The sequence below is a fragment of the Leucopleurus acutus genome (assembly GCF_964270905.1).
Source record: "Leucopleurus acutus genome assembly, chromosome: 13".
Taxonomy (NCBI): Eukaryota; Metazoa; Chordata; class Mammalia; order Artiodactyla; family Delphinidae; genus Leucopleurus; species Leucopleurus acutus.
In genome coordinates, this window is record NC_139155.1 from 80590217 (window position 1) to 80610763 (window position 20547).

Sequence of the window (20547 nt, forward strand, 5' to 3'; positions counted from 1 at the left end):
CAATTTCAGTTTTGCAGTCCATGTGGTCTCTGTCAAAAGCACTCACCTCTGCCATTGTAGCATGATCAACAGCTATGGGCAGTACCTAAATGAATGGCTGCGCTGTGTTCCAATAAAACTTTATAAACACTGAAATTTGAATTCCATATGAAATATTCTTCTTTTGAGTTTTTTCCCCCGTTTAAAAATGCAAAAACCATTCTTAGCTTGTGGTCATGAAAAACAGGTGGTTGGCCAGATTCTCACCCACAGGCTGCAGTTTGCCCACCCCTGCTCTACACCTTCGATTGAAAAAAGTAGCCATCATGGGGTCCAGACTTCACAAGGAGCTAGATAGAATAAGGACTCTGCCATTTATATAAATCATTGGGAATCTAAAAGTTCCAAATGACCTACATAACTTTCTCTCCTCACCGCTCCCCCTTCCCTCTCTCTGTCCCTCAAACACACCTCTCCTGAAATGAGAGGTCCGGTTGGTGCCCTGCTCCCAGGCAGGGAGCCATACCTGCTCTTTGATTTCTTGGAGCTTCCGGCTCTGCTCTCTGATATCGTGGAGAAGCTGCAGTGCTTTGTCGTCCTCCTGGGACACCTCCATCCGTGCTTGCTCCAAACTTCGCTTTAAGCTCTGCGGAAAGCAAAATTTTAATAGGGTTGTCCTGTGGATCCTGCTCTGTTTGAAAAGATTCATTAAGGGAGCTGCAGGCTGCTTCGCAGACACCAAGATGGTTTCAGGTGACGGGCCGAAGTCGACAACTTCCGGTGAGTCGCTGATTCCAGGTTTCATCCTGTAAAACCCCTTGGTTCAAGAAACATCATCTCAAACCTTATGACCTTATGGATCCAGCCTGAAACTGCATCCACCTGTTTCCTACCTGCCTTAGCAGATACTTACTTGTATGTTCAGAACTAAAAACTAATAAGATCCCTTAGCCGTGAAACCATCATTGGGGTGGCTACAAAGTCGTTTCTGGAATAGCAGTTATTCGAGGACTGTCAAGTATATATCCCTCTTTCAAAGTAGCAATGACTTCATTCTCTGCCCAGGTGCCATTTAAGACCCCAAGCAAACTATTTCCACCTCCTGGCTTACGTTTCCTGGACACCTTTCATCCAAAAGGTTCCCTCAATGCTTCAGTGACACTGAAATATAGATCTGAAATACAAAGCTGAATAACTTTACCCACCACTGAAAGGAGGCCAAATCTGGAATGGAAACATAGCAGTTATTCTTAATCAGCCACGCTCTATAGATTTCCTCTCCCTTGTGGAAAAAAAAAAAAACACTTGAAAAATGTGTGATTCAACTTGTTAAGACTGTACATTAAAAAACACCTGAATGAAAATTTTTAACGAGACAATGGAGAAGACAGTCCACTCTTGTGAAGGAAAGAAAAACAAAAGTCGCATGGTAAAAGATGACAGAGGGTCTGGGTTTTAAAGGCTGAGTTTTGCTTGTTGCTGTGCTGGTTCTAGGCAATGGAATATTGATTTGGGACAGATTCAAAATACATTTTCTTGCACTTATTTGGGAGCTTGGTTCCTGAGGCTGACTGTGCTGGACACGAGGTGGAGCAGAGAGGTTGGGATGGGAGATGCTGAGACCCTCTGCAACGCCGTCTATGCCCGTCTCCAGGCTCCTACCTGGACTTTCTGAGCCTGATCTCAGGCCTCTGGGCCCTCACGCCCGGCTCCCGCTACTCTGCACATCACAGGTCTTGCTCGTGCGTCCTCCCTCTCTCTCCTCTCTGCCCCTGGCTGTGATGTGCCTCATGATGCTGTCACGAAACAGGATGAGACACACACGACGGGAAGCGCCCGCTCCGAGGGAAGGGGGCTTTGGGGGGAAGGCTCACACTGCACTCTGTGATGTAGGTAGCAAGGTCCTGCTCCAGGAGGGATCTCTGAGTCTCAGAGGCCTTCAGCTCCACCTCCTTCTGACTAAGCACAGCCTCCACCTCTGACACTCTCCGATGTAACCGGGTCATTTCCTGCTCCATCTGAAATAAACACAGCGACACGTTAAAAAGGCCCGGGCGGGGGGAGGGGGGGGGCCGGGGGGTGTTCGTCAGGAGCAATCGCATCTCAAGCCGCCTCCGAGACCACCTGGTGGTCCCAGCTGGCGCTAACTCGCCAAAAGGTTGGGATGGAAATACCATGGTTTCTTCGCCTGGGAGCGCACAGGTCTTCGTAAGGGCAGTCACCAATGCTAAGTCACTCCTCTCATGCAAGGCTGGGTTCACACTCGATCACTTCTCTAACCCAGTGAGCGAGGAAGCCACAATCACCATTTTTTTCACCTGTTTGCTTTTTTTGGGTTTGGTTTGGTTTTTTTTGCAGACGTCAGTTTAATTTTACCCCAAATCCATCTTGATCCCCCCCATCTCCTTGCAAAGATCTAGAGGACAAATCCAGGACAGGGCAAGGAGATATGGATTCGTCTGCACTCTTAGGAGTCCCAGGCAAGAAGTGACTCTTATGAGCTTCCAGAGAGCTGCCCCTGGGCAGAAACAGTGAGCGTTAAGAGACGTTGAGCATAATCAACACAGTGGCCGCAGTTACATAAGCAGGAGTTTTTAAAGACTAGGAAGAGAGACTTCGCATCACTCAAAGCAGATGGGATGCATCTCGGCCACAGGTGAGGACCCACGCCACCTGCCAGAAGACGCAGACATCTAGCTGGGTCATGCTGAGGAACTGGCCGCTTTATATCCAGGGCCTCCTCTGGTTAAGATTTAAAGGATTTACGGCAGCGTCAAGGCCCGAATTCATCTCCCTCTGAGCTGCCGGAGGCGCGACTTCAGCGCGGGAAGGATCAGGTGGCTCGGCGCCAGCGGCGGCCCCGGGCGGATCCCTTGGCATATATTGACGGGAGGCTCCTGCAGCAAGGAGGGAGGCCGGCTGCGGAAATAAATACCTTGTGACACTTGTCCTGGGAGTCCTGCAGCTCTTTGCTTTTGATGAGAAGTTTCTTTTCCATGGAGCTAGTCTTGGCAGGGGAGTCCAGACTTGACACAACAGACCTGGATGGAAGAAAACCAACGTCAAGGAGGCGGGTGGGTGGGCCTGAAAAGCTGCATTCAGAAACTGTGGCAGAGTTTGGGATCAACAGATGCAAACTATTCCGTACAGAATGGATAAACAACAAGGTCCTGCTGTATAGAGCAGGGGAATATATTCAATACCCTGTGATAAACCATAATGGAAAAGAATATGAAAAGGAATGTATATATATGGGTAACTGAGTCACTTTGCCATACAGCAGAAATTAACACGACACTGTAAATCAACTATACTTCCATAAAATAAATTAAAAAAAAAAAAAAAAGAAAAACTGCAGCAGAGACCACAAGACCTGCCAGCATCCTTGGCCATCAACACAGCTGGCTCAGGCAGCTTCTAATAACACCAAGGCCATGAGGCAGAGAGGTGGACAGGACCAAGAACTCTGGAAGCAGGAGAGCCTGAGTGTAAATTTAGTCACCATTGACCTGAGGCAATGATTCAGCCTCCCTGAGCCTCTGTTTCCATTTCTAGGAGGTAGAACGATAATAAAAGGACCTACCACAACAGGAGAGCGTGGGCATTAAGCACACGGCATTTGTGCTGATACAGCTTTATTCACTTACTCACTAAACGGATGTGTACTGTGCACCTACACTGCTCCGGGCACTGGAAGAGCAGTGGACAAGACAGACACGGTCCCTGCCCTCCTGGAGCTGACATTCTCAGAGGGCACGCAGAATGCATCAGGCAGACACACAAGCTAAAAGGTTACAGATGTTGCCAAAGAAGGAAATGGGGTGATGTGCTATGGCAGAGGAAACGGATCAGGGGCCTGCTTCTCTGGGTGGTGACATCTGAGCTGACACCTGAAGGATGAGAAGGCGCTGACCCTCCAAAGCTCTGGAAGGAAACAAGCTCCAGGGAGGGGGTGGATAACGCCAAGGTCTTGACGCAGGACTGAGCTAACACATCAAGTGCCCAATGGTATCAGTTAACTATACTGACCAAATTGTTGTTTATTCCATCCCCAAGCTAGCCAGTTTGGTTCTGTTTCATTTTACAGAAACAGCTAACGCTAATTATGTTGGCTAAATCATGTCCCTCCACCAAGATGTCCACATCCTAATCTCTGGAACCTGTGGATCTGTCACCCCATGTGGCAAAGTGGACTTCGCAGATGTGATTACGTTAGGATTTTGAGATGGAGAGGCTATCCTGGATTACATGGGGTTGGGGGGTGGGGGTCCAACGTAACCACAAGGGTCCTCTTAAGATGGAAGCAGAGGAAGAGAGGAGAGGTGACGACAGAAGTAGGGTCACAGTCAGAGGGAGGCTGGAAGATGCTACACTGTTGGCTGTGGAAACGGGGGAAGGGGCCACAAGCCAAGGAAACTGGGCAGCCTCTAGAAGCTGAAAAAGGCAAGGAAACTGATTCTTTCCTAGAGGCTCCAGAGGGTGCAGCCTTGTACACCTTACTTCCAGCCCAGTAAAATTCATCTTGGACTTCTGACCTCCAGAAATATAAAGTAATAAACCTGTGTTGTTGTAAGCCACTAAATTTGTGGTCACTTATTACAGCAGCCAGAGGAAACTCATACACTTACTGACCACCGATTCTGTATGCACGGTTCTGTCCTAAAGCGAGGCATGTTTTAACTCTTTAGTCCCCACAACGACTCTATGAGACATTATTCTCATTTTATAGATGAGGAAACTGAGGCCCAGAGAGCTTAAGTAACCTGCCAGTTAATAAATGGTTTCTGTTGGTCCCAATAGAGAACTGGGGTAGAGAGACTGACGATGCACCTGATATAACGCTCAGGATAGTATCACAAAAATAATGTAGCGTGACCTCCTAAGAATGGGCTAGAAGGATGCTCTCTCCACAAGGACGTACTTACCCACACACATACACATAACTCACACACCCTGCCTCATTCCTAAAAGCAGTTAATTATGGGTGGAGGGACTTCCCTAGTGGTCCAGTGGGTAAGACACCATGCTCCCAATGCAGGGGGCCCAGGTTTGATCCCTGGTCGGGGAACTAGATCCCGCACACATGCTACAACTAAGAACTCCGCATGCCGCAACTAAAGATCCCGCATGCCGCAACAAAGATCTCGTGTACCACAACTAAGACCCAGCGCAGTCAAAATAAATAAATAAATAATTTCGTTTGTTTTAATCTGTTTAAAAAAAATTATGGGTGGAGATAACAGTTCTCATACAGGGCAGCTTCCCTCAGTGGTTGGCACCCTGGGCATGAACACTGGGACTGGTGAAGGGCAGAGCCACAGAAATAGCCGACAAAGGTTCTTCTGCACAGAGGGGCATGTGGCAGAGCCCACTGCTGCCCCATTGTCCGATTTTCGTTGCCTTAGTAACGGGGTTGCAGGAGCTGGTTGTCAGAGAGCACTTGCGTCCTACCAGCAGGTGAAAGTTCTGCTTTCCACTGCCCCAGACTACTTCCCTGCCTAAAAGAGGTCAGTTCCCTGCAGCAGCTCAGGTCTCTCTCCTCACAGCTCCCAGCCCAGTGACAGGGGGTGGCGTGACGGTGCTGGCTCGCTGTACCCCAGTGACAGCTCCCAACACACATACTGTAGGGCAGCCAAGTGAGTCAACACCCAGAGTCATGCAGCTCTGTTCAAAATCTGACCTTGCCACTCGCTCTGTGAGCCTCGATTTCCTCATCTGTAAAATGGGGATAATTCTCAACCTACTTCCAAGAGTGCTTATGAGGATTAAGTGAGATAACCCATGGGAAGTCCTTATCACAGTGCCTGGCACATCATGAGGGTTCAATAAATGTCAACCGTCACTACTATCATTGTGGTTTCTATCATCATTACCTTTGCAACAGTGTGAGCAGCACATGCCTCGCAGGCCTAAAACCCTTGCTTGAAACAGTGAAACCTGGGACTTCCCTGGTGATCCAGTGGTTAAGAACCCGCCTTCCAATGCAGGGGACACAGGTTCGATCCCTGGTCGGGGAACAAAGATCCCACATGCCATGGGGCGACTAAGCCCACGTGCCACAACTAAGACCTGACGCAGCCAAGTAAATAAATAAATACTAAAAAAAAAAGAGAGAAAGAAAGAAATAGTGAAACTCAGGGGGCTGAATTTGCTCCATGCTATTATTCACATTAGAACAAATGTTGATTATTCACAGAAATGGGCACCGGGGACTGAAATCCAGAAATAAATCTTTTTTTAAAATCTCACTTTGGGCTAAAAATTTTAACCAAGTTCTGCTCCTCTCACTGGCCTATTTTCTACCTAAATCTAGTCAAAACACATACAAACACATTTTTTTTTTTAACGTGAGATGAAATGGGTTGCTTGGCACGGCCTTGAGTTGCCTTCGCTATTTCCTTTATTCCTGATGTTATTCTGGTGGGTGGGCTAGAGAAGACCCGACCACCCAAGGAGGGAGGGATGATCCACAGACCGGGTCCCGGTCCTTCAGTCATCAGAAGTCACCCACACTGACACAAGTCAGGGATGACAAGAGGGGCCATGGCTCTCTGGGCCTGAGCACAAAACCAGCACCCTTGGAGAAGAACGATTACATGGGTGCACGATGATGGGACAGGAGGGGGCTCTCAAAACTTGATGACAGGTGGAGGGCAGGCTCCAGAGGGGTGTAAAGTGTGCTCCTGTGGGTACAAAGCCCACTGCTTATTCACCCAAAAAGAGCCTTTCTAGGTCACCTGTTAATGGGGCTCAGAATCAGGGAGATGCGCAGCCCCCATCCGCTGACACGCGCAGGAGACGATGCACCAGCCCCTCCCCATCACCGGAGTCCAACTCCCTCATCTGCTATTTTGATGCTTGACAAATGTTCACTGTTTAGAAGTTCTAAGTATGGGAATTAAGTCTCTTCAGAATAAAGGTGCTAAAGAAATCTTTTTTTTTTTTTTAGAATAAATAAAAATTACATCTAAAAAAAAAAAAGCTGGGGGCTTCTCTGGTGGCACAGTGGTTAAGAATCCACCTGCCAAGGCAGGGGTCACAGGTTCGATCCCTGGTCTGGGAAGATCCCACATGCCGCGGAGCAACTAAGCCCGTGCACCACAACTACTGAGCCTGCGCTCTAGAGCCCACGAGCCACAACTACTGAAGCCCGCGCGCCTAGAGCCCATGCTCAGCAACAAGAGAAGCCACTGCAATGAGAAGCCTGCACACCGCAACAAAGAGTAGGCCCCGCTCGTCGCAACTAGAGAAGGCCCACGCGCAGCAACGAAGACCCAACGCAGCCATAAATAAATAAATAAATAAATAAATTTATTTTTAAAAAGCTATGGTAAGTTTGCTGTGACTAAATCCAGGTTGTAGCGACAATCCCGTAAACAGTAATGGGATTGGAGGATGAGGCTGGGGGATGAGGACAGAAGGGGGAAAGGTCACTGCAGCTTTCTAGGATGACTCTGGTCTTCAGATCGGCTACACATTAGAATCACTTGAAGAGCTTTTTAAAAATTACCGATGTCAGCCAGTGAAAACACTCGTGTGACAGTATAATGGTAGATACACGTTATCATACCATTGTCCTTACTCACAGAATGTACACCACCAAGAGTGAACCCTAAATAGGGAGGTTCAGTGATTGTAACAAAGGCACCCCTCTGGGGGGGATGTTGATAACGCGGGAGGCTGTGCATGAGTGGGGGGCAGGGGGCATATGGTAAATCTCTATACCTCTTGCTAGTATTGCTGTGAGCCTAAAACTGTTCTAAAAAAACTAAAGTTAAAAAAAAGAAACTGATATCCAGGGCCCAACCAGACCAATTAAATCAGAGACAGAAAGGGTGGGAATGGGGCCTGGGTAACACCATTTTTATTAAGCTCCCAGGTGATTCTAACGTACAAACAGGCTTGAGAACCATGGTGCTAATGAGAACAAAGAACACGTGATTTAAGGTCCAGGCATTTAAAACTCACAGTATGACCGCCCCCAGCATTTGGTTCCAGGTGGCACTTTGGTCAGGCCATTTAACTGGTGCCTTTTGGTCACTCTTTCAGTGGAAACACAATTTTGAAGTTAATCATGGTAAGCTATGAATTGCAAGAAAATGTACAGATTTCAGACACTGATTAAAGACTATTCCTACCCCCTCCATTTTAATAAGTCAACTAAAATATACCATTTCCATGAATTTCTATAAAAGAAATATACTAGAGACAGGTATGACTCAACTTGACGTATTTGTATTCTATTTATTTTTCATGTACACACTTAGGCCAATTCAATCACGAGTGTCAATGATAAGTAAGCTCTCAATATGTACTTCTTGAATGAACAGATTCCCCCCCCAGTAGATATTATGAAATATTATCACAACTTACTTACTTTTTCTAGGATTTTCATTATCCGTCCTTCTGACTTTGAAAGCAAGAGCAAATTATTGCTGACATCTGTACTATTCTAGAATTGACTGCGATGTAAATCATAGCTTGAGAGGTCTGATCCAAAGCTGGCCTCAGAGCCACCGGACTATTACCAAATTCAGCACTGTCCTCTTCAAGTAGCAACTCTGCTGGTCTAAAATCATCCTGAAAAGTACCATTTCATCAAGCGTGGTAATATTTAAAGAGCCGATGCTACTGTTTCTTTAAGAGAAGGAAAGTACAAAAAATCCTGTAATTGGTTGTAAATCTAAAGCTATCGGAGATGGGCATGGAATTGCTGTAAAGAAACTATTTCTGTTGACCCTGAAATGGGACAGAGTCTACCTGCTAACTTAAGAAAGAGTTGCCAGGGCTTCCCTGATGGCACAGTGGTTGAGAATCCGTCTGCCAATGCAGGGGACATGGGTTCGAGCCCTGGTCCGGGAAGATCATACATGCCGCGGAGCAACTAAACCCGTGCGCCACAACTACTGAGCCTGCGCTCTAGAGCCTGCGAGCCACAACTACTGAGCCCACATGCCACAACTACTGAAGCCTGCGCACCTAGAGCCCGTGCTCTGCAACGAGAAGCCACCACAATGAGAAGCCTGTGCACCACAACGATGAGTAGCCCCCGCTCGCTACAACTGGAGAAAGCCCATGCACAGCAACAAAGACCCAACGCAGCCAAAAATAAATAAATTTAAAAAGAAAGAATTGCCAGAATTCTCCTTTGTTCTCAAAATTCTCAAACTTCAACAGATACGGGCATACCTTGTTTTACTGTGTTTTGCTTTATTAAACTTAACAGATATTGGGATTTTTACGAATGGAAGTTTGCGCAACCCTATGTCAAGCAAGTCTATTGGCGCCATTTTTCCAACAGCATTTGCTCACTTCCTGTCTGTGTCACATTTTGGTAACTCTCACAATACTTCAAACTTTTTCTTGATTATTATACAGTAAGTCCCCTACATACGAACAAGTTCCATTCCGAGAGCACGTTCAGAAGTCCAATTTGTTCGTAAGTCCAGCAAAGTTAGCCTAGCTACCCAACTAACACAATCGGCTGTATAGTACTGTACTGTAACAGGTTTATACTTTTAACACAAATAATACATAAAAACAAACACAAAAAATAAAGAAAAGATTTTTAATCTTACAGCACAGTGCCTTGAAAAGTACAGTAGTACCAGCTACATCACTGCTGCTTTTATACTTGCTTCTGGACATCCTGGGCTTGAAATAAAGATACTGTCCTACTGTACTCTATACAGTGCTGTACAGTACACAAAAGCACAACCACTAGTAGAGGATGCACGTATGTGACAATGTTCACCAGACAGGTGAACTAATTTATGTGACTGGACATTCGAACATACGTTCGCATCTTTGAAAGTTCGCGACTTGAAGGTTCGTAGGTAGGGGACTTACTGCACTTGTTATGGTGATCTGTGATCTTTGATGTTAGTATTGTAATTGTTTTGAGGCACCACAAACCGCACCCACATAAGACAGTGAACTTAATAAATGTTGTGGGTGTTCTGACTGCCTCCCCTTCCGGCCATTCCCCATCTCTCTCCCTCTCCTCGGGCCTCCCTATTCCCTGAGTCACGATACTGAAATTAGGCCAATTAATAACCCTACAGTAGCCTCTAAGTGGTCAAGTGAAAGGAACTGTCACAGGTCACTCGCTTTAAATCAAAAGCTAGAAATGATTAAGCTCAGTGAGGAAGGAATGTCAAAAGCCGAGACAGGCTGAAAGCTGGGCTTCTTCGGCCAGTTAGCCAAGTTGTGAATGCAAAGGAAAAGTTCTTGAAGGAAATTAAAAGTGCTCCTCCAGTGAACACATGAATGATAAGAAAGCAAAACAGCCTTATTGCTGACATGAGGGAAGTTTTAATGGTCTGGATAGATGATTACACCAGTCACAGCATTCCCTTAAGCCCAAGCCTAAACCAGAGCAAGATAGTGATTCCTCTGATGGATCTGGGCAAAGTGAATTGAAAATCTCCTGGAAAGGATTCACCATTCTAGATGCCATTAAGGACATTTGTGATTCATGGGAAGATGTCAAAATATCAACATGAACAGGAGTTTGGAAGAAGTTGATTCCAACCCTCATGGATGACATTGAGGGGTTCAAGACTTCAGTGGAGGAAGGAACTGCAGATGTGATGGAAATAGCAAGAGGACTACATTTAGAAGTGGAGCCTGAAGAGGTAACTGAATTGCTGGAATCTCATGACAAAGCTTTAATAGATTAGGAGTTGATTCTTATGGATGAGCAAAGAAAGTGATTTCTTGAGGTGGAATCTACTCCTGGTGAAGATGCTGTGAAGACCGCTGAAATGACAACACAGGATTTAGAATATTACATAAACTTAGCTGATAAAGCAGCAGCAGGGTTTCAGAGGATTAACTCCAGTTTTGCAAGATGTTCTATTATGGGTAAAATGCTATCAAATAACATTGCACACTACAGAGAAATCGTTTGTGAAAGGAAGAGTCAATCAGTGTAGCAGACTTCATTGTTGTCTTATCTTAAGAAATTGCCACAGCCATCCCAGCCCTCAGCAAACATGACCCTTATCAGGCAACAGCCATCAGCATGGAGGCGAGACCCTGCACCAGCAAGAAGATTACGACTCACTGAAGTTTCAGGTGATGGTTTGCATTTTTTAGCAATCAAGTATTTTTTAATTAAGGAATGTACATTGTTTAGACATAATGCTATTGCACACTTAATAGACTATGGTATACCATAAACATAACTTTTATATGCACTGGGAAATCAAAAAAAATTGTGTGACTTGCTTTATTGCGATATTTACCCTACTGCAGTGAATACTGTGATACTCCAAGGTACACCTGTATTTTCTGACCACCTTCTATGAGTGAGTGTAAGATAGATAGATAGAAAGAAAAGAAAATATATATATATATATATATATATATATATCCCTTATACATCAGGGAGAATATAAAAGCCCTGTGATCCCATAAGAGGTACGTGTGGACCAGTGGTTCTCAACTGGGGCAATTTTGCCTCCCATATGACAGGTGGCAATGTCCGGAGACTTTGCTGATTTTCACAACTGGGGGTGGGAGTGCTATTAACATCTAGTGGGTAGAGGCTAGAGATGCTGCTCAACAATTCTACAACCCACAGGACAACCCCCCCAAAAAAGAATTATCCAGCCCAACACGTCAATAGCGTCAAGTTGCAAAACTCTGCTGTGGAGGCTATGAAGTTAAGGAAGCCACAATTCCTGTCCTCAAAGAAGTAGCAATGTAGGAGAGAGAATTAATGCCACCACCTTGATTATCAAGAATAGCGCCCATTTATTGAGCACAACGTCAGGCACTGTGCTTGGTACTTTAGGGGTAACCTCATTGAATCCTCCAACAATCCTCTAAGGAGGGCATTATTATCCTGTGGCACTGAGGCTAAGGAACAGCTTACCCTATGGCCTCTACATTCTCCTATCAACCACATTAGGATGACTAGGGTACAGGTGATGGGCAGGAGAGCTGGGTTTTGGTTCAAAGTTGGGCTCTGCAACCCATCAAGTCATGGGAATCCCAACTCTGCTGCTTTTTGGCTGGACGGCCTCGGACAAACCCAAGAAAAGAAACCCAAGAAAACTTCCCCAGAGACTCGGAGGAGCGAAGTCAAAGAGGATGGGGAAATGGATCGTGCAAGGGAAGGTAGCTTCTACCCGTGACTAGCTGTGTGCAATGCTGGGAGGGCGACTCCAAGGCCGGGACAGCCTGGGTACCCAAGAACATCCATATGCCAGGTCAGTCCACAGCCACCCCCCAGAAACAGCTCAACTCACGCACGAGAGCAACTCTTCCTCCATCACTTAGTGGCTCGGGGGGTAATTAAATAGGACAGTACAGATTTTATAGGTCCAGGCTGGTTCATGCTCTGGGCTCGATGAGATGCAGTACAATGAGGATGCTAACAAAAGAATATGCAGCCTGCCCACACATTGCTTGCCTACTCCTCCTGGCTGCATCTTTGATACACAGTCCGTTGTCCCCATGGAGAGAAAAGGCACTTCTGAGCAGCGGGTGCATGCAGCCACCCACCCACACACAGCAGTGCTGTCTCTTCAAGCACAAAGCCAAGTTTGGGTTTTCCTTTTTTTTCCAGCTTCTATTTTCTAGAAAAATTTACTCCGAAATCAACATCTCTCCCTGATATACACATGTGCTTTATAATTATAGAGGTCCAAAGAGTATTAATAGAGGTAATGGTATATGACACAGAGGGAATGTGGGGCTTGGTCGTTACTGCTGCAGCAGAAAGAACGTTTTCTTAAAATGTGTTCGATGTGACCTAAAAACTGCTCTTACATGTAACCTCAACGTTTAAGGAAAAATGACAAGATGCAGTTTTTTCAATGTCTATAAATAACTCCCATAACTCAAAAACAATTTCCTTAATAAAGGTATCAATAGAATACGTCATATCAAAAGAGAATACAATCTGTATTTCCAACCTAAAAGAAGGTACATGTGCTGAGTTCTCTCTATCACTACGGTAATAACTAAGATCATGCTTAAGCATCAAGCCATCCATTTATTTCCTTAGGAAGAGAATCCCAAGCCTGCAAGACATGCCTCCACATCACAGATCACATCGATCACAAATCACAGATATTCTTGAGATAACCAAGAATGGATACTTGGAGGCTAAAATGAGGGAATCGAAATTAGCTCAGCTGAGAGCTCTACCTTAATTGTGGCCAACGGCACTAAAAATACACGCAAGCGCAAGATGTAATATGGTGCAAAAAATAAAACTCATCAGCATTCTGTTCCAAAAATATATTGGCTTTTAAGATTGAGCATTCTGAAATTTATGAACTAACTTTATAAGCCCGTTTAAAAATACACACTGGTGTCCGTCATGAACACTTGGAAATACAGTAGTCCCCCCTGATCCACAGTTTCACTTTTCATGGTTTCATATACTCATGGTCAACTGTGGCCCAAAAATATTACATGGAAAATTCTAGAAATAAACAATTTATAAGCTTTCAATTGAGCACCGATCTGAGCAGCATGATGAAATCTTGCGCTGCCCTGCTCTGTCCCACCTGGGACGTTATTCATCCCTTTAACCAGCCTATCCATGCTGTATACGCTACCGGCTAGCCAAGATACAGTTATCGGATTGACTGTCGAAATATCGCAGTGCCTATGTTCATTATTATACTTAATAATGGCCCCAAAGCCCAAGAGTAGTGATGTGGCAATTCTGATACCCTCTTACTGTGTCTAATTTGTAAATTAAACTTAATCATAGGTATGTAGGTATGTACAGGGAAAAAAGTATATAGAGAGGGTTCGGCACTACACGCTGTTTCAAGCATCCATTGGGGGTCTTGGGACATGTTCCCAGAAGGTAAGGGGGGACTACTACCCCAAAAATACCGCTCTTCTAAAAACCTTCTGAATCTAGCTAGCTTTGGGGCACCTCCTTGCCAACCCACACACACACCACATACACACACACACAGAGCAGTGGTCTCCAGCTGAATAAGAACATATGCTTTGGAATGACTCAAGAATCATGTATTAAAACTCACGCTATTAATTAAAGTATAGTTACGTGATTTCTAATACAGTCCCCACCTCTAAGCCAGTGCCTAGCTTCGCAGGTTAATTTCACTGGTATACCACCACCTCTTGCCTGGATGGCTGCAGTAACTTAACCCATCTCCCTGAAGCCGACTCTTGCCATCCTGCTGTCCACCACACCGTGATCAGAGGGCCTCTCTGTACCATGAGAACCAGACCCTCCACGTCCCTACTCAAAATCCTGCAAAGGCTTCCTGCTCATTGCAAATAGAGCAAAATCCAAAACCAAAGGCCCTGCCTACCTCTTCTCGGACCACTTCCCCCGTGCATCCGGAAGCTCTGGCTACTCCAACGTGCTTTCTGGACACCCACTGGACACCCATGTGCTAGTGCCGGCCTCAGGGACTAAAGTGCTGGTTCCCAGCCATTGCCCACCCAGGTTCAGATTTCTTCAGAGCACTTCCCACCATCTGAAAAATGTCTTACCCATGAACTTACTTATCCTCTGTCTCCCTGAACAGAATGTTAGCTTCCCAAGGGCAGGGACCTTATCTATCTTGCTCAGTCATGCCACAAGGCTTAGAACTACATGTTTTACAATGAACGAATGAATGAATGTGCCAAGCACTTCTGTGCCCCAGGCAGTCTCAGTTTAAAGGTCACAGTGGGACAAAGAGATCCAAAACAAGAAGTGAGCTGAATCAATGCTGACTTGAGAAAGCGCTCTGGCCCTCACACGGGAAATGCTCAGTATTGGTTCTGGATGGCACTGTCACGATGACACATATGCTGTCCCATCCAGGGGACGCTCAAGCACTGGAGGGTGGGTGGGAGTGCGTGACCTCCAGGCTGGCCACAGCACACGTCCACCTCCCCCAGCACCGAGTTCCAGACCCCGCTGGAACTAGGTCCTATCAGGAGCCTGCAGTGTGTTTTACAGAAGGTATAGCCAACCAACACATCACAGACTCCATTCTGAGCAAAAAATTGGATAGAGACATTAGGAAATCTGTCAGGCACCCCCACGGAGCCTGATTCTCTCAATGGGCAGAAACCAGCAAGATGTCTTTATAAAGAGGAGCGGGGAAGAAAAGAGACTCAAAAGCACCCCTGGGCCCATCTTCACCCCTAAATAACAACAACAAATATGAAATGAACACCCACTCTGCTCCCGGCACTAACACTACATGCTCTGCATGACCCCACGATAAACCCAGCAGGTTGGCACGAATAACCCCCACTTTATACGTAAGGGAAGTGATGCTGAGAGGTCAAGTGCCTTGTTTGCACAGCTAGTGAGGCAGGGAGCCTTGACTTGAACCTACATCTGCCTGGTCCCAAAGCCTAGACTTGCAACATTCCGTCCCCCAAAACAAAGAATGTTTGTATCAGCTCTAAAGTTAAAAGCTGGAAAAGTTGGCCATCGACTGCCACATGCATGGTGAGTGAACTTAAGAAGTAACCCAAGCGGGCTTCCCTGGTGATGCAGTGGTTAAGAATCTGCCTGCCAATTCAGGGGACACGAGTTTGAGCCCTGGTCCAGGAAGATCCCACATGCCGTGGAGCAACTAAGCCCGGGCGCCACAACTACTGGGCCTGCAATCTAGAACCCGCAAGCCACAACTACTGAGCCCATGTGCCACAACTACTGAAGCCTGCATTCCTAGAGCCCGTGCTCCACAACAAGAGAAGCCACCGCCTGCGCACTGCAACGAAGAGTAGCCCCCACTAGCTGCAACTTGAGAAAGCCTGCGTGCAGCAACGAAGACCCAACGCAGCCAATAAATAAATAAATGTTCCTTAAAAAAAAAAAAAAAGAAGTAACCCAAGCTTCTTGATCAGTTTCCTTGTCTGTAAAACAACGGGTTACCACTGGGATTAAATGAGAATGTTCATCAAGCCCTTAGAATAGTGTCTGGTACAGTGAGTTCTCAGTAAAGTCATCTCTTTCGCCTTTATTATTAGGCTAGTCCGTCGATCCTGCACAGTCTAGCAGAGTCAGGATTGTTAGAGGCAGGGCAGTGTAGTGGTCCAGGCTATGGGTCTAAGTCTCAGATCTGTTACTACCTGCAAAACCTCAGGCAAGTAACCTAACCTTGCTGAGCCTCAGAGTCCTCCTCTGTAAAATGAGGATAATACCAGCTACCTCATACAGTTATGGTGAGATTGTGACGACTTAATGAGACAACTCACGTGAAGGGGCATTCGGCACAGTGCTGGGCGCACAGGAAGTACTCAAGAGACGACAGCGTCCATGAGCAGCTGTATAAACTGTGCAGAAGAATTGGAATAATCCCTGGCCACTTCTAGTTCGATCTGACAAATGTTCACTGAAGGCCTGCCAGAGGCAAGGCTCCGCTGCATGCAAAGTGTGGAAGACACCATCCCCAACCTCGATGAGCGCTGAGCAGCTGGGCCAGACACAGGGCACAAGGAGGAGGGGTGAGTGAGAAGGCAGGCTGGGGTCTTGGCACACCAGGCTTGAACACCCAGCTCAGGAGTGGTCATTAATTCTGTGCACATCGTGATGCTACTGAAGGGCTGAGCAGGAAAATGACATCATCCAACATGTGCTTTGGGAGAATTCCACCCTCTGTAGAGAATGGATTAGACCGGGGAAAACGGGAGGCAGATGAATCAGTCAGGAGGCTACTGCAGTAGTCCAAAACTCAATGAGGGGTGGCGGTGGGGACAGAAAACCGGGCATACACGCAAGAGGCACAACTTCGAAAACTCGGCAACTGATGAGACGGTGGGGGAGATGAAAAATAGTTTAAGATGACTCCGTTTTCTTGCCTAGAAAGGTAGAGAAAGTGGTAGTTTCTTAAATGAAATGAGGAAAACTAAACTGGCACCGAGGGGCTTACTGAGTGAGCAAGTGAGTCTGTGCTGGGAACAGCGATGGAGAGACGCTAGTAGGACATTCTGGTGATGATGAGCAGGGCACAATGGGAGGAAGGCCATGGGGGGGAGGAAGGCCATGGGGAAGTGAGAGTTACAGTCAATGGACTCAATGAGATCACCCTGAACAGGCTAAAAAAACAACTAAGGTGGAGCTTTAGGGGATGGTGCAACATCTCAAGGGTGGCCTGAAACAGACACGGAACAGGGAGAACAGCAGTCAGAGAGGAAGGAGGGAAAACCAAGTTTCCATAACGTGGAAGAGAAGAAAGGAGAAGGTTTCAAGACACTCGTGGCAACTAATGGTATCATGTGGTGGGGTGGCAACCACTAAACACAGTGGCTGGGTGGAATCCGTGGCTTCTGAGACAGTGATTTTCATAGAGTTGGAGAGGTTGGAAAAGAGGCATTGAGGGTAGGCTACTCTTTCAGGAAGTTCGTCAGAGAAAGGAAGGTGAGAGAGGTCAGGAGACTCAAGACAAGTAAAACAGAGAGAACCGAGAGAAATTCACTTAGGGGAAGGGACACTTGCCAAACTGGCACCGAGATTGGGAACATACAGCACCAGTTAGTCAATTACTGTCTTCTTAAGGGATCCGAGGCAACCATGCGAATCAGCATGTGTAGAGACCAGCAAAAAAAGGCAGATCTTCTGGAGCCTAATCCTCAGGACTGGGCTGGGAGCGCTTGGATCGGATTTCCTAAAGGTACCTTTAAGACAAATGAGAAGGCGGCAGAATGGTCCTGCCAGGCCTGCGAGGCGAGCACACACAGTCTAAATAGAGAACAGAATAAGGCAAGAAGAACAAGATGTGCTTGACTTAGAGAAGAAATTGAGCAAGAGGAGAAAACCCCACAAAATACACAGAGGCGAGTCTTAGGCACCTGGTCGGGATGACTGTGGGGTGGAAACAGCACGGGGCACTTAGGGCAGTGTCCACGGGCAGGAGCTGGGGAAGGTTTTGTAACTGATTTGGGAGGTACAGACAATGCATACCTTTGGGAACCAGAGCAGATTCTGCTACTGTTCAAACAATCAAAACACAGGTGAGGCTGTTTGCCATAGGGATCTGTAGGCAGTGCGCACAATGACAGACAGCCTTGGGCTGGAGGTGGAAAGGAACAGAGTTTTTAAGGGAAGATCACCCCCCCACCCCCAAGTATTTCAGTGAAAAGTAAGAAGGACTGATGGGAGAGTTCAGGCCATCTTCCGCTGGAATAAGTCCTCCCGGCATGGACGGTGGGAAGCAGTGAAGTACAAAACGTAGACGTCAACAGACACGGGTCTCAGACTCGTCAACAAATTGAGAGCTGCGGCCATAAAAATGACTTGAATCGATTCACCCAGTGCTTACTGAGTGGCTTGTCTATGATAGGCCTGAAGGGATACTGGAAGGCAAGGTCAATGCAGTCCCCTGTCCTCGCCAAGCTTACACTCAAGCAAATGGAAACTCTTGGGGAGAGAGTGTGTATGCGTGTGTTCATGTACACACACACACAAAGTGAGAGGCTCTAAATGAAAAGAGGAAGAAGGCAGAAACATCCAAGAGCTACACAGTCCACCTACTCAATAAACCTGCAGAGGCTGAAAACAAGCCCAGCCTCTCCACCGCCGTCAGCTCTCATCCCACCCTGCCCCACCCCACTGCTCAGTCACTGCCCATGATGGGCTTCTGCTTCTGAAAAGCACGTGAACCTGGGGACCCCACATAAATGTGCCCATTTCTCTTGCCTGTGGCATTTATTTGGCAGCCTAGCACAGTGGCTAAGAGACCCTGGAGCCAACTTGCCTGGGTTCAAGTCCTGGCTCAGCCGCCGGGAGCCATGTGACCTTGGGCAAGTTGCTTAGGCTCTCTCTGCACCTCCGTTTCCTCACTTGTAAAATGGGAATGACGACGGTACCTTCCTTGGGGGCTGTTGTGCAGTTTAAGTGAGTTAACCTGTGTAGAGTGATTGGATCAGAGCCTGGTACAGAGTCAGTACCCTGCAAGGATAAGCTGCTCTTATCTCCCTGCCCACCTGAAATTCTATGTGCCTCTCCACTGTCTTCTAAGAAGTTGAGGCAAATATTCTACCTTCCATTAGTCCACTTATAAACTCAGTTCCAACACCTGTGTTTTCTGAGGGTCTATAATGTCCTGTGCTCCAGGAAAACCAGGGTGAATAAGACCCAGCCCTGCCTTTGAGATCACAGCCGACGTGGGGAAACAGACAGATATTCCAACAAAGGTGATCACTGTACTTTGGCAAGAACTGGGAATTGGCATTACCCATTAAGTGCCCCCATGTCAGATTTTTTGCCTTCCCCTCCCACCTCTCCTAAAGCACTTAGACATCCAATGTTTACACGATATTCTGCAGTCAGGGTGTTTGCTTTGTGTCCCATGAAGTATTTCACACATATACTTGTTTAACTGGATGGGAAGGAACCCATTCTGGGACTGGGCCTTCAAATTCTGGCCCCCAGTCCACTCCACCCAACAACCACCTTTAAGCTACAGGGACCTGGAGGCTGCACATGAACTTGTGGTGGATCAGGATGTTCAAACATCACTAGCGGAAAGTTCTCAGGGCCTGGGGAGCTGGGTTTCTGGTCTGGCATGACTTTGGGCTATTTAATTATGGCTGAGTTCTTTCCATATCTTCTTCACATATATAGAGACTAGTGCATGCATGCATATAGAGACTAGTGTAGTGGTAATAACAAAAATAATAAGTGGACATTCCGTGTGACCTTTTCCATGTGCCACGGAGTAGAACAAGTGCTTTACATATTTCACATAATCCTCAAAACAGCCCTAAGAGGCAAGTATCATTATTACCTCACCTTGCAGTTGAGGAAACTGACATATGCAAAGAGGCCTCAGTAGAGCAAGGAAGAGGCACCCGAAACTGGTTCTCTGAAAATCTGGAAAGGCACTGGTGGAAGCCATTTTTCACTCTTCCACAGTCACAGTGTTTGGATGGCTGGTTCCAAGAATAAATTTTCAGATCCACCCAAAAGGAAAGGAAAAAGCCCTGAGTCAAAAAAGAAAGCCCCCAACAGGGGGGCTAAATATAGCCTATTCAGACACTGTCATCCCACAGATTCCAGTCTCATCGAAATCCCATTGGTCCTCTAAGATTGCCAGCGTCTCCAAAAGCATAAAACCAGCATGCGTAAAAACTAACACAAAATATAAAACCAAATGGCTTTTTCCTTCTAGAGTTTATACTGAAGGTTTGCAGAGATGCACTGCTTCTAGGAAGAAGGAGAGGGACCTAAAAAAAAATGTACCCCACGCTGAAAGAGGAGGGAGGAGGGCTAGGATCCATTATATTTTTAAACTTTTAACACACTGATTCCTGTTACTATCCCACCAGTGTAAAATTCAAGCCAACAGAGGCTCAGAGCAACACCCAGGCATTCAGAGCTTAGGGATTTAGTTTGGGTCATTGTTGGTTAAAAAGAAAGAGGCAGCAGATTTGCACTAACTTTGCCATCATCCCACCCCAAAGACGACCAAAACTAGTTCTGTAGGATCTCTCCCGTGCTCTCCAACTCAAGCTGCAAGGAATTCCCACTACACCTCAGACACAGAATGCTGAGATCAAGATTCCTGTGAAACCTAAAATGACGCACTCAATGGCTGGCTTAAAAATAGTCTGGGGTCCCAA

The 20547-nt window shown here is 46.5% G+C and overlaps 1 protein-coding gene across 3 annotated transcripts in view; it reads right to left on the minus strand.

Moving 5' to 3' along the window:
• Window positions 1-20547, minus strand: part of CIT (citron rho-interacting serine/threonine kinase) — a gene marked incomplete at its 5' end in the record, with an annotated part of 169926 nt that overhangs the window by 78390 nt on the left and 70989 nt on the right. For all 3 annotated transcript variants that reach the window (XM_082852595.1, XM_082852596.1, XM_082852594.1), the window contains 3 exons: window positions 506-625; window positions 1854-1997; window positions 2915-3020. In XM_082852595.1, coding sequence (XP_082708721.1) covers window positions 506-625; window positions 1854-1997; window positions 2915-3020 — 370 coding nt within the window. The remainder of the gene's footprint in view (window positions 1-505; window positions 626-1853; window positions 1998-2914; window positions 3021-20547) is intronic.